This window comes from Phalangium opilio, unplaced genomic scaffold, assembly GCF_054372755.1.
Source record: "Phalangium opilio isolate 3A_F unplaced genomic scaffold, DU_Popi_V2 ptg000014l_1, whole genome shotgun sequence".
In the NCBI taxonomy this organism is placed as follows: Eukaryota; Metazoa; Arthropoda; class Arachnida; order Opiliones; family Phalangiidae; genus Phalangium; species Phalangium opilio.
Genome location: NW_028324149.1, coordinates 5603530 through 5617443, shown reverse-complemented (window position 1 = coordinate 5617443; position 13914 = coordinate 5603530). Strand labels below are relative to the sequence as shown.

General features: G+C 40.9%; 2 protein-coding genes across 4 annotated transcripts in view; both read right to left on the bottom strand.

The window, feature by feature from the left end:
- Positions 1-7020: 7020 nt before the first annotated feature.
- LOC149705347 (protein regulator of cytokinesis 1-like) overlaps positions 7021-13914 on the bottom strand; it is a 117671-nt gene continuing 110777 nt past the window's right edge. The window contains exon 5 of the mRNA XM_089865578.1: positions 7021-7134. Within this exon, the coding sequence (XP_089721704.1) occupies positions 7090-7134 (45 nt within the window). The 3' untranslated portion in view covers positions 7021-7089. The remainder of the gene's footprint in view (positions 7135-13914) is intronic.
- On the bottom strand, positions 7799-12391 carry LOC149705359 (uncharacterized). Of its 3 annotated transcripts, XM_089865612.1 has the most exons (5): positions 12080-12387; positions 11269-11356; positions 10682-10837; positions 9255-9516; positions 7799-8224 (listed from the first exon to the last, which is right to left on the bottom strand). In XM_089865612.1, the coding sequence occupies exons 2-5, from the start codon at positions 11281-11283 to the stop codon at positions 8217-8219; spliced, it is 441 nt and encodes a 146-aa protein (XP_089721738.1). In that variant the 5' UTR covers positions 11284-11356; positions 12080-12387; the 3' UTR covers positions 7799-8216. The 3 variants fall into 3 exon arrangements, with proteins under 3 accessions (XP_089721738.1, XP_089721737.1, XP_089721736.1); XM_089865611.1 differs by lacking the exon at positions 7799-8224 and having other exon boundaries at positions 8840-9516; positions 12277-12391; XM_089865610.1 differs by lacking the exon at positions 7799-8224 and having other exon boundaries at positions 8840-9516.

Genomic DNA, 13914 nt, shown 5'->3' with positions numbered 1-13914 from the left:
AAGCATTACGCGACACTCTTAAAAGCGTCACGCGACACTCTTAAAAGCGTCACGCGACACTCTTAAAAGAGTCACGCGACACTCTTAAGAGCGTCAAGCGACACTCTTAAAAGCGGCACGCGACACTCTTAAAAGCGGCACGCGACACTCTTTAAGGCGTCACGCGACACTCTTTAAGGCGTCACGCGACACTCTTAAAAGCGTCACGCGACACTCTTTAAGGCGTCACGCGACACTCTTTAAGGCGTCACGCGACACTCTTTAAGGCGTCACGCGACACTCTTTAAGGCGTCACGCGACACTCTTTAAGGCGTCACGCGACACTCTTTAAGGCGTCACGCGACACTCTTTAAGGCGTCACGCGACACTCTTTAAGGCGTCACGCGACACTCTTTAAGGCGTCACGCGACACTCTTTAAGGCGTCACGCGACACTCTTTAAGGCGTCACGCGACACTCTTTAAGGCGTCACGCGACACTCTTTAAGGCGTCACGCGACACTCTTTAAGGCGTCACGCGACACTCTTTAAGGCGTCACGCGACACTCTTTAAGGCGTCACGCGACACTCTTTAAGGCGTCACGCGACACTCTTTAAGGCGTCACGCGACACTCTTTAAGGCGTCACGCGACACTCTTTAAGGCGTCACGCGACACTCTTTAAGGCGTCACGCGACACTCTTTAAGGCGTCACGCGACACTCTTTAAGGCGTCACGCGACACTCTTTAAGGCGTCACGCGACACTCTTTAAGGCGTCACGCGACACTCTTTAAGGCGTCACGCGACACTCTTTAAGGCGTCACGCGACACTCTTTAAGGCGTCACGCGACACTCTTTAAGGCGTCACGCGACACTCTTTAAGGCGTCACGCGACACTCTTTAAGGCGTCACGCGACACTCTTTAAGGCGTTACGCGACACTCTTTAAGGCGTCACGCGACACTCTTTAAGGCGTCACGCGACACTCTTTAAGGCGTCACGCGACACTCTTTAAGGCGTCACGCGACACTCTTTAAGGCGTCACGCGACACTCTTTAAGGCGTCACGCGACACTCTTTAAGGCGTCACGCGACACTCTTTAAGGCGTCACGCGACACTCTTTAAGGCGTCACGCGACACTCTTTAAGGCGTCACGCGACACTCTTTAAGGCGTCACGCGACACTCTTTAAGGCGTCACGCGACACTCTTTAAGGCGTCACGCGACACTCTTTAAGGCGTCACGCGACACTCTTTAAGGCGTCACGCGACACTCTTTAAGGCGTCACGCGACACTCTTTAAGGCGTCACGCGACACTCTTTAAGGCGTCACGCGACACTCTTTAAGGCGTCACGCGACACTCTTTAAGGCGTCACGCGACACTCTTTAAGGCGTCACGCGACACTCTTTAAGGCGTCACGCGACACTCTTTAAGGCGTCACGCGACACTCTTTAAGGCGTCACGCGACACTCTTTAAGGCGTCACGCGACACTCTTTAAGGCGTCACGCGACACTCTTTAAGGCGTCACGCGACACTCTTTAAGGCGTCACGCGACACTCTTTAAGGCGTCACGCGACACTCTTTAAGGCGTCACGCGACACTCTTTAAGGCGTCACGCGACACTCTTTAAGGCGTCACGCGACACTCTTTAAGGCGTCACGCGACACTCTTTAAGGCGTCACGCGACACTCTTTAAGGCGTCACGCGACACTCTTTAAGGCGTCACGCGACACTCTTTAAGGCGTCACGCGACACTCTTTAAGGCGTCACGCGACACTCTTTAAGGCGTCACGCGACACTCTTTAAGGCGTCACGCGACACTCTTTAAGGCGTCACGCGACACTCTTTAAGGCGTCACGCGACACTCTTTAAGGCGTCACGCGACACTCTTTAAGGCGTCACGCGACACTCTTTAAGGCGTTACGCGACACTCTTTAAGGCGTCACGCGACACTCTTTAAGGCGTCACGCGACACTCTTTAAGGCGTCACGCGACACTCTTTAAGGCGTCACGCGACACTCTTTAAGGCGTCACGCGACACTCTTTAAGGCGTCACGCGACACTCTTTAAGGCGTCACGCGACACTCTTTAAGGCGTCACGCGACACTCTTTAAGGCGTCACGCGACACTCTTTAAGGCGTCACGCGACACTCTTTAAGGCGTCACGCGACACTCTTTAAGGCGTCACGCGACACTCTTTAAGGCGTCACGCGACACTCTTTAAGGCGTCACGCGACACTCTTTAAGGCGTCACGCGACACTCTTTAAGGCGTCACGCGACACTCTTTAAGGCGTCACGCGACACTCTTTAAGGCGTTACGCGACACTCTTTAAGGCGTTACGCGACACTCTTAAAGTTGTTATGCGACACGCTTAAAAGTGTTATTTTAAGCTCGCCAAAGTGCTGAGACACATCCTGTAAGGAATTGCACAACACACATAAAAGAGTAACAATTATCTTTTAGTACGAAAGACTAGTTGAAAAGGTGTTAAACTGCACCTCTGTTGAACAATTTCCATTCTTATTTTCAACACCCATTGTTCAAATAAGTGTGTTTAAATCCTTTCAGCTTAATATCTAATGAAGAGTTTCGAAGTCCACCTTATTTGACATTACCCATAATTAAAGTTCTATAATCATTAATTGTTTTGACGCATTGCGTCCCGGGTTTAACATTTTTACCTCTCCGTGTGACGTAGTCCAGGAGAGGTTCTGTAACGGCCGTGTCTGTGTGTGTGTGTGTGTCTGTCTGTCTGTCTGTGTGTCTGTCTGTCTGTCCGTTGTTACACCCACGTGACCGCGTTCGCAGTTTGCGTATCGGAGCAAACGTGTTCGCCATTTCCGAACTGCTTTCGCAGTCACGGAAATGGCTCCTCTACTTGAGTTCTCACACCACCATCTTCTGGTCTTTGTCCATCCCACGCAGACACCAGTCTGTTCTTACTGGCTTCTAATCACCACCATATTTTGTTCTTCATCCATCCCCATGGACACCAGTCTGTACATAATGGCTTCTAATCACCACCATCTTCTGGTCTTCGTCCATTCCACTTGGACACCAGTCTGTACATACTGGCTTCTAATCACCACCATCTTCTGTTTTTTATCAATCCCACATTGACACCAGTCTGCACTTACACTGGCTTCTAACACCACCATCCACTGGTCTTCCGTCTATTCCACATAGACACCAATCTGTATCATTGGCTTCTACTCCATTATCATCGTTTGGTTTTAGGATATACGCGGCGATCAGCTAGGGTTACGAGAAACGTCTAGCCTCCCTAAGGTGGGATCGCCACCAAAGGTTTTCGCAATTGCGCTTTTTCCTTACTATTATAATGGAAACGAATCGTATATATACCCCAAAATTTGAAGAAAGTGGGCAAGAGGGGTACCCTTCACTTTAAACGTCAATATTAGCAAAGTGTGAGATGATAATAGTTATAACTTTATTTTAAACGATTTAACTATTATTAATGTTAATTATTGAAGATTAAAATAATTAAAAATAATTATATTTATTTAAATATTAAAGATAAACCTCTCGTGCAAAGAGAGAGATTATCATCGCCTCCTATATCTGCCAAGGCCCGTGCATGCGATATATTTCATTCATTGCCTCCTATATCTATCAAGGCCCGTGCATTGCGATGTATTTTTCAAAACAACAACCAAAATGGGAAGCTCCTCTCAGAAACATAATAATTTCTTTTCTCTGTATATGAAATGAAAATATGGATAATATTGCGCTCCTTCTTTAATGGTATCAATCCTTGCCTGTCTATTAATATTTTACGTAGTAGTAATACGTTTTTAGCGAAGTTTAGAGAGGATAAACATAAGCGAGATTGTTTCGGAAAAAAAATACTGCTTCCACTAATGGGTTTATATTCCTTGTGTCTGTGTGTGTCCGTCCATTGTTACACTAGTGCGTCGCGTTAGCAGTTAGCCTTGTGTTGATGTGTTAAGAAATCATACAGAACCTTAATATTCCCTTTTTCCTTAATATAAAGTGAATATGTGGAAGAATTTTTCGTAATTATGATGCATTAAGTACTTTTGTAGCTATAAAGCTCTGTTTCATTTTGATATTCCAAAGATTTTTTTTAATATTGTTATTTGAAATGGCTGTTTACATATTGCTTAAGCTATACTACATCTGTATATAGAATAATCCTTGGTTTAGTGATTTCATGAAGAAAACTAAGACCTAGACTCCGGCGGGTATAACAAGTATTATCTGCAATAGGCTTAGTGAAATAAAGAGTGAATAATTGAGGCCTGAGGTGAAGTAAACTTGTGGCTTTGATTTTCGTGTCTGTAATGAAGAGACATCAACGGTTCAGAGTGAGCCGAAAGTTAAATACACTCTTAAATAATCATGTAAAGATTTTATAATGGAAGAAAAGATCATGGTGGCAATTTAATTAGTAAAAGGGCTAATGGTGAACGGGTAGTAGCTACAGACTTATTATTCTCTTTATGGTGCGCATTGACTGTTAGTGCGTCTAGCTACAATTTAGCTTTGGTGTTATTTAACGTTAACATTCATGTTGGCAAACTAAGAATATTGTTGAGGTGAGACGAGACGATAGTGTTTACACTGCAAACCAGTTGTGAATGTAGCTATCAGAATATAGGCTAAACAGCTGAAGCGCAGACTTCATTTCCTGTTCTTTTCCCCATTGACTGATTTCCATGTGTCCAAGATTTATCCTTATTGGATGTAAAATGTCGTCTGCTTTACTGTACATTCGCTATGTTTGGAATACTGCTTCAATATTTCGTAAATTTTTACTTCAAAAAAAAAAAGAAATAATTCCATATCTAGGTAAATAAGTTTGTAGTAGTAGACCTCTTGACACGGAGAGGTAATATTTTGGTTTTCCCAACTTGTTAATTCAATCAAACAAGGCTAATTTATCGTTAAGTGCTCACAACGCCCACACTCTGCGTATTGGTTATCGGTTGAATTAATAGTTTAGAAAACCCATATAATAACAAAGTTTCTTCTGCACTAAAATTTCGTGATTCTGCGGATGTAAATTTGAACTACAGACAAACCTTTCATTAAAAATCCATAAATATCTCAACAATTTACTGGAACATGTTTATTTACCATAATTTAAATATAAATTTTTCTTTTTAAACATCATGTTACAATAATAACAACAGACATGGGCGCTCTCCTCTCCTTTTGGAGCGAAATGAGCGTTTTGAGAGGAGAGAATCAGAAATTATACTATTGTGAGTGGAGGGTGAGTGGGAGTGGTAGGCCTCTAACAAAAAAAAAAGGCAAGAAAATGAGTGCCACGATTTAATATCATGAAACATTGGAGTGAACCTCTTGGCCAATTCAAAATACAAATTTTAAAAGAGCGCGAGTTTTTACGGGCGGCGTAAAAGGGGTGTAAAAGTGTGAGAGGTGAGTGGGACGAAAAATGTTTTGGGAGAGGGGGTTCTCTCCTTCTTTCAGGCTTTTGGAGAGGAGCGAAAATCAAAAACTATCCACTGTTTATGGGTGGGGTTAGGGAGACAAGGGAGGGAAATAAAGAAACCTTACTGTGCTTTGAAATAGTAACGGGGGTATATTGTTAAGCCAAGGCGAAGGTTAGTGATTCATAGAGGTGGAGACAAGGCTCTCTAGCTTTGAACATGCTGTAAACACAAATTGTATTTGACAGGCTACAGTCACGTAGCCTAGTGAAATACGAATGCTTATTGGCTGAACCAAAACTTTGATAATGTTCGAGGAACGTTGCTAGGCTGGTAGTGTGGGAAACGCTGGTACACAAGATTCAATAGAATAAACGAAGTGTGAGAGTTAAGCTGCAGAAAATTTTGACACTGACAGTTTCCGCTTCTCTCACCAGTGGTGTGCCTTGACGAGCTATGTTTTATTGGGTGATACTTATTAAACTTAGTTTAAAATGCCAAAATTAGAAAATAAATCGAGAAACAAAGTTTGCTTTAGTGTAGGACCTTATCAAGGTAGAACTCCAGCGGCTTCGTCTTCAGGCTTATCGTTCAAGAATCACTGCTTTCCGGAAGTTTCTGGACAAAATAGGTAGTCGGGCTTTACACTACAAGTCTTATTTTGATTCAAAAACTAATGAAGCTCAAAAGCATATGTTGCAATAAGTGTTGCCATAATTATTGCAGTGACACGGAAGTTTTGCTGGGCCTAGGTTTTAATCGAATTTATCTTAATGGTAATTTATCTTAATTGAGAATGAGATGAGAGGAGGTTTAGTAACGAGTAGTGAGAGGAGTGGAAAACTTTTAATTTTATCTTAATTGAAATGAGAGGAGGTTTAATAAAACTACGAGAGAAAATGAGCAGTGAGAGGAGTGAAACATTTTAATTTTTATCTTAATTGAGATGAGAGAAGGTTTATTAAAACTACGAGATAAAATGAGAAGTGAGAGGAGTGAAACATTTTAATTTTTATCTTAATTGAGATGAGAGGAGGTTTATTAAAACTACGAGATAAAATGAGCAGTGAGAGGAGTGAAAAGTTACAGTGATGTTTTGTTTGGGAAAGGAGCGAGGTTTACTGGAAAGGCCTACTATGGAAAATCAGTTGGAGTGAGCTACTCGTTCCCCGCTAAAAAACTTTGAGGAGTGGGAGTGGGAGAGACAGAGGGTTCGCCCATGTCTGAATAACAACGGATATGTTATGGATTATGGCTTATTTCACCTTTCTCTTATATTTAGATAAGACTTCAAATCGTTAGATAATGTAGCACGTTGCAACTCTATTATTAACAGAGAAATTTTAGCCATGAACACTTTCGTTAAGTGAAGTCTTTTGAGACTATTTACCACTTTCCGAAACCGCCTAAATTGCGGGAGTGTTTTCGAATGAGAACTCCCAATTTTGGTTTCTGTCTGTGTGAAATGTGAACCCATTAAAACTACTTTTATAGGTGGTAAAAACACTAAAATATTGCGTGTGTACAGTGAAAAGTATATAAAGCACCTTTATTGAGAGTAGCACGATGTGGTAACGGTGTCAAACTGTATTAAAATCACGTTGTGTAATACAGCCTTCCTTACAATATTACACGCCTTTTCTGCATTATTTCCCACTTCGGTAGTTCAAATTCACGCCATTTGAAGAATTTTGGAAGAACATACAAAGTACAAGCACTTAAAGAACAATTTTTAAAAATATTGTTTTAAAAGGTGTAAGAAATATCTCAATGAGGTGTAATAAATGTGTCAGTGGGAAATATTTTAAAGATGCAGTGCTAAAAATGGTCCATTTAACACTTTCAGAGGTGTTGTTTAACAACTTTAAATTAAGACGAAAGGTGCTAAATCACACCTTTTCTGCACTATTTCTCACTTCAAGAAAAAATTTACGCCTTTTGAAGAATATTAGAAGAACATACAGACACTTTAAGAAGATATTTTAAAAATATGGTAATTAAAAGGTGTAAGATTAAGCTTTAAAAGGTGTAATAAATGTGTCGGGGGAAATATTTTTAAGACGCAAAGTGTTGAAAATGGGCCATTTAAAGCTTTCAGAGGCGTTATTTAACCACATTAATGGTGCTGTTTTTGGACCCGTCAAAATTAAGACAAAAGGTGCTAAATCACACCTTTGATTTTAAGAGTGCACTGGATTCTTCGTGAATTACGATGAATTCAGTAATTATTTCTATCTGAACTGGTTACGAATTTTATTTTGGAATTACCGAATTCCTCGATTTATTATGCGTGATTAGTTCACGAAATGTGTGATTTCCGAGGTGACTACGAAAGAAAGTAAATCATGTGATTATTTCCGATTTTCTTATGATATCACGTGATTTCCAGTGATTATCGGAGATTTCTGATTACCTTTGATAACCCACAAGAATGATTTTGATTACTGATGATTTTCTAAGAATTCTAGAAATCAAGTTATCGATTTCTGCGGTTTTGTACACCTGATTATTCAAGTAACTAACCCCTCGCTTCTAAAGCCTGGTTTTCACTGGCCCAAAACGCAGGAAAAACCGGTAACTTGCCGCAAAATTTCGCGTTTTTTGGGCGGCAAGCACGGAATTGGTTTTCTATTTTTCCTCAAATTTTTACTTACTTACCTAATAAACTTTTGCTTAAAGGAAAGCGGTGTCCATTAGAAATCGACGAATGCGGGACGTCATAGGCTTGGTTTTGATCACCTCGCGAGAGGTTTATTTTCGACGCCATTTTTTTTAATTGAAGGCGTTTGTGTGGTCGAGTTAAATTTCTAAAAATGTATAGTTAACGATTTGTTAAAGGACTTTGGCTTAATCCTTATTTATATGATACAAATTAACGTTTTTACAAAGACAATAAATTCTAAAAAAAATCGATAGGTTGCTATTGGTGTGTTTTCAACATAACTGGTAAGACTTGGTCTCCACGAGCTTGCCCACTTTCATGATATTACCATAACAACCATAATTACCCCTGATAAGTACAACACGCCCATAGGACCAATGTAACGGGCATTTTCACCCAATATAACGATGGAGGCGGCCTCTTGTAGTCATTTGAAACTGTAAATCGTCCGCGGAGGCTCATATTCAGACCTCCCCTACAGATATCTTGTAGGCCACGGACCAGTGTTGGAGTAATGGCGACCTTTAAGCGCGCGAGTATAGGTTTAGGGTTGTAACTTAAAACATTTTTGTTGCGACATATATTAAACAATGATGGATAACGGTACTAATTCATCAATTACACTTACGATATTTGTAGCTTGGGCTTCTGTGGCCTGTGTCCATACGTGTAGCAGACGAAACCTTAATGTTTACTTACTCAGAATTCTGACCCAGAATCTATGAATGAGCCCTATCCATTTACCGAGATTCTAAGTCAGACTTCTGGGAAGTTAGAGCACCCTTAGAAACGTTTCCCATTGGCTAAAAAGTTGGGACAAAAAAGGCCGCACGGCGTCGCTTATACTTAACTTGTATAGGGTTCAGATGAACATGCTGGTTACATTAGACCAACGGGCGTGTATTACTTATCAGGGGTAATTATGGTACTTATGATATTGCAAGTTTTAGTGAAAACGTTTTGCCGCCTTTTTTTAAGGAATTTTCCGCAAAATTTTGCCGATTATTTTTTAATGTTACGTTAAATATTCGGCAGTGAAAACCAGGCTTGAGACAACGATTTATTTTCGAACATCTAGGGTTAACTCGTCCATGAAAATCGCGAGTACGAATGCAAACCGAATTACATCTACAAATTAATATAGCGATATATATGAGAGACATTTTGCTTCTTACTTAATTGACCCGAAAAGGAAGCGTAGGCGATCATGGAAAAGATGAGCCAACCAATCAAGCCGACTTTCATGGAACTGCGCTCCAATCGCCTGGGTGGTTCGGCTCCGGTGTCAAGGAGGGCGCCGAATTCGTACCAAAGAGCGTCACCGAACGACCAAAAAAACCTGTTATTCGAGGCCTTCAAATCGACAAAAAATCGCACCGCCAGCAACTTCAAGAAAATGGCCATAGCGGGAAACAGGCACAGAATGTAAATCCATACCTAGCAAAGTTACAATAAAGAAATTTGTTTAGCCTTGATCTTTTAAACGCTATAGGGATAGGAGAACCAAAGATGATGGGGGTTGGATGCGAAATCTTAGAGAAGCAGGTGCGCTAACTGTGGAACGGCTAACATTGGGTGGAACGCCAAAAATGGGGGAGGAATAGTCGGACTCAATTGTAATTGGTTCTTCTGTAGCCCTTCTGAGCCAATTACAATTGAGTCCGACTACTCCTCCTGCATTTTTTGCGTCCCACCCAAACTCAGATTCGGATCATCCCCCTCCCCCCATCATCCTTGGGAAAACTAGACGCGGTGGCGGCAAGGAAATCACGGCACTAGCAACAGGAGATTAGTAATCTAATACATCTTGGAACGTTCGAATTTCTTAGTACTGTTTAATGCCTTTAGTGTTGGCGGTAAATAAGGATCAGTTCATTTTCTGGTACAACAAAGTTACTAAAAATTTTCAAATTACTGTTTAAAGATGGACTTGGGTAAATGAGATCTCAGACCACTTAACCCATGGACAGGCAACTGAATAGGGGCTAGGTTTGCTTAGAGCAAAGACTGACACTAGCGCTGTGGCGGCGGATGTTGGAAGTTTTTCGCCAAACCATAGTAAAATTCGCGCCATTTTGTTTTTTGACGAGTAGAGATCTCCAGTCACCGATATGGGGAGAAAATCTGACTAAATTATAAAAGTTAGTTGAATTTCATTATTTATTTATTTTAGCCTCTCTCTCATTAAAGATTCATAAACGAGCTATCAAGTTAGTTTTTGTAAATATCACTCTGGTATTGTTTATAAAGTCTGTTTAACATTAAGCCTTGACTAAAATATATCCCGAACCATTAGAGACAAATTTTTCTTTTCGGGATATTGGCAACAAATTGCGGTCGGCAGACGCGTGAGGGCGCGTGCTACGCATTGCCATTTGTTAACGTGGGTTTAACATGGTTTTGCCTGTCTATGGGTTAAGTGGTCTGAGATGAGATGTACTCTTTTAAGTTCACCTTTAATTTTCCAGTGGAAAAAGTAACTCTTTATTAGGTCTCTTTAGGACTAAATTATCTTTTGGATCACTAAAGCTTACCACGCACTAGTCCCTCTTTGCCAGCGTCCGTCCTATGATATTTCGAGCGCCTTTACTGGTGTACTTACTTCCAAGCTAAATGGTTTAATTAGTGCCAAGGCTCTTGGCAATTCAAGCGGAGCGCGCAAAACGAAGGTGGCTTTGTCGTTGACATCTGGCTGGACAAAATCCACCACCAGACTTCTTGGGAAGCTGTTCTGAAGCGTCATGCTGAAGTTAACTTCCTAAATTATGGAGGTAGAGGGTAATTTTCTCTTTAAATTAAGACAAATGTCGTTAAAATCCGATAAGATTTCACCAGGGGTCACGTTTAGGCCTATCAGGTCTGAGCTCGTCTCTTTTATGATGACACAAAGGCACGAAATATAGCAATGGTTAAAATGTGTTGTCAACCCAAAGCCACTTTTAATTAACAATAAAGATTCTTAATTTGTCAAGTTTTTAAAACTATTTTTCTTTGAAATAAATGCCCTAAAATAACCTTTGAGAATTTGGAATAACTATACAGGAAGGTTAAATAATTTTAAGAATTTTATTTTTTTGTGAAATATAACTTTCCATAAATAATGTAATATGTGAGCGACAGTGACAAGTTTGTACATAATAAATTAAAGGTTTGGGGTTTGTGTGTGAGATGTATAAAATTCATCTTTACTTTTCTTTGAAGCATTCCTACGACTCCAAACCATTTGCCGCGTTTCTTGAATCCGAAACTTCGTTCTTTCGACAATACCAACTCGTAACTGTATCCATTAAAAAGACTAGTAAGAAACGCATAGCTCTTTAAAGGGAGGGTGAAGAGGAAAATCAAGTGATTTTTTATCGATTCTTCTACTAATTAAAAGACCATTCTGCATACTGAAACATCCAGGAAATATAGTCTCCGAATGATTTTAAAATTCAAATTAGGTACAGATTTTATGGATAATTTGAAATAAGGACCTCTGACCAATCGCGTAACGCCCTGCCTTTTTCTTAACAAAATTTCTTTTGCACACTCTACATCTCGCGCCACGATTGTCACACCGCGAGTATAACTTTAATCCAATCTCGCGCTTTTTTTATTCGGCATGGAGCGTGCCACGAGAATTTTATTAACAAAAAGGCAGGGCGTTACGCGATTGGTCGGAGGTCCTTATCTCAAATTATCCATAAAATCTGAGCCTAATTTGAATTTTAAAATCATTCTGAGATATTTTCTGGATGTTTCACTATGCAGAATGGTCTTATAATTGGTGGAAGAATCGATAAAAACTCACTTCACTCTTCCCTTAACAGGATTATTATTTAAGGCAAACAGAATTAACAATAAAGTGAAACACTAATAAGAGTGAACACTAATATTTTCGATTAACTTTCTGTCGTATACATGCGCGATTTATAGGGCAAATCGAATTATATTCAACAGGTTTTCACTATGAAATCTGCCATCTCTATAAGGCAAAAATAATATATTCTACTCTTGCCTTCGTTTCTGTAATCCTATTTAGCAGAATTCTCATTGGATGGAAATCCCATTCAGCCGAACTCCCATTGAATGGAAATCCCATTCTGCCGAAATGTGCCAAAGTATTTTTGAAATTTGAGGAGTGACGGATTTCAAATCAATGGGATTTATGTACTATAATCCCTTCGATATGATAAGAATTTTAACGCTGTTCACCGGATTATGACATCTTGTATGTTCTGCCCTTTGAACGTTATCAATGTTTAGGGTGAGACCAGGAATGGAAGCAATCGAAATAATGATGTTCGAAAGGTAACTTATTCCATATTTTAGTTGGGTTAGAGTGGAGCCTCTGTAACAAGTTACTTTTGTTAGACTTCACTTTACGAACTTCTACAGTTCATTGCATCCTACAAATTTGTATCTCTTAATACTGGACACACCTGCACTCACACCCCTGACCTTTTCAATACCTGTTGTCAACCCTTTCGTCACAGTACTCGAAATTTGTAAAGAACGAGATGTTTTTCTCGCTTCTAAAAATAAACTCTTTTGTATTCATATTTGAAAAGAACGAGATTCCTCTTAACCCCTTGGTCAAAACCCCTTGTAAAGATAAACGTATGAGAAGGAATCTCGAGTCACTTCGTTCTTAACCTCTGCACTGTTAACATGTAATAAAGTTATCTTGGATTTTACCCCCACGGCTAAAATTATTTTTAAATAAGTTTGTACGCGAACTACAACGGCATAGCCAACCGCTGCGGGGCCTTATGACCCCAAAGTCCGCTACAACTTTGGTGGAGGCGCCGTGCTTCGATGTCGGTTTCCCTACCGAGTCGCCATCCTTGATGACTTCTTTTGCCGGAGGTTGCCGTCGTTCCTGACTGTTGCCGGTGGTACCATAGCGCCTTTTTCGTCGTGCATTTGGTCGATCTTCGAGATCTATAGCATCGTTTTGGTCGTTGGGAGGAGAACTGCGGGACTCTTCAGCTGCACCAAAGATCACTCGAGTCGACTCCGACGTGGCTGCTCACCGTCAATCATTCTTCACTGCCGGACTGCGGGACGGTACGTTGCCGAACGAACGACAAACAACACGAATTTCTGCCGTTGGACTGCGGGACAACGTGCCTCGAGGTGACCCTCACAAACCCTCGTCACTCATCAACTCCGTAAGGACTTACTCAGCTGCCGGACTGCGGGACGGCACGCTACAAGACGCATCACGCTTCGAAAATCTACCGTTGGACTGCGGGACAACGTGCTAATAGAACATTTTCACCGCGGATCGTCGCCCATCATCTCCGGAAGGACCGCGGGACTCCGGAGCGGCAATCTACGCCGAAAACAATAAGGTTGGACACAAACGATTTTTTTTTCTAAAATTATCAACCTACTACTAGTACGGGACAATATTTTATTATCATTATTGTTTAAATCAAATGTGTATAATTTATGGATAAGGAAAGACGCTATACGCGATCTCAGGCCCGTAACTTAGATATTATTTCTTCTGGTGAAGAAACAGAAATTTATTCCCCCTCACAGGAATTTTTAAACGAAAACGAGGACAATCCTGTGTTATCAGATAACGTAGATTTAGATATAAACACAAACTGTTCAAATTATCAAAATCAGGATTCCCCTAACTTAGTAGATTATCAAAATCAGGATTCCTCTAACTTAGTAGACACAATGTCTTCAAAAGGTGATCCAAATGGTTCTGGAAACCCCAATTCAAATACAACCACCCCTATAACCAGTAGTCTTACTTCGGGACCCACAAACACTACCCCGACTACTAGCCAATCTTCTTTGGCTGACGATATTGCAAATCGTATGGGTGGTTTA

Excerpts from the sequence above, each read along its gene's own strand:
- LOC149705359 (XM_089865611.1), bottom strand. Across the intron at positions 9,517-10,681 it reads TTAAACCATTTAGCTTGGAA|GTATGGATTTACATTCTGTG; the intron begins GTAAGTACACCA and ends TAACTTTGCTAG.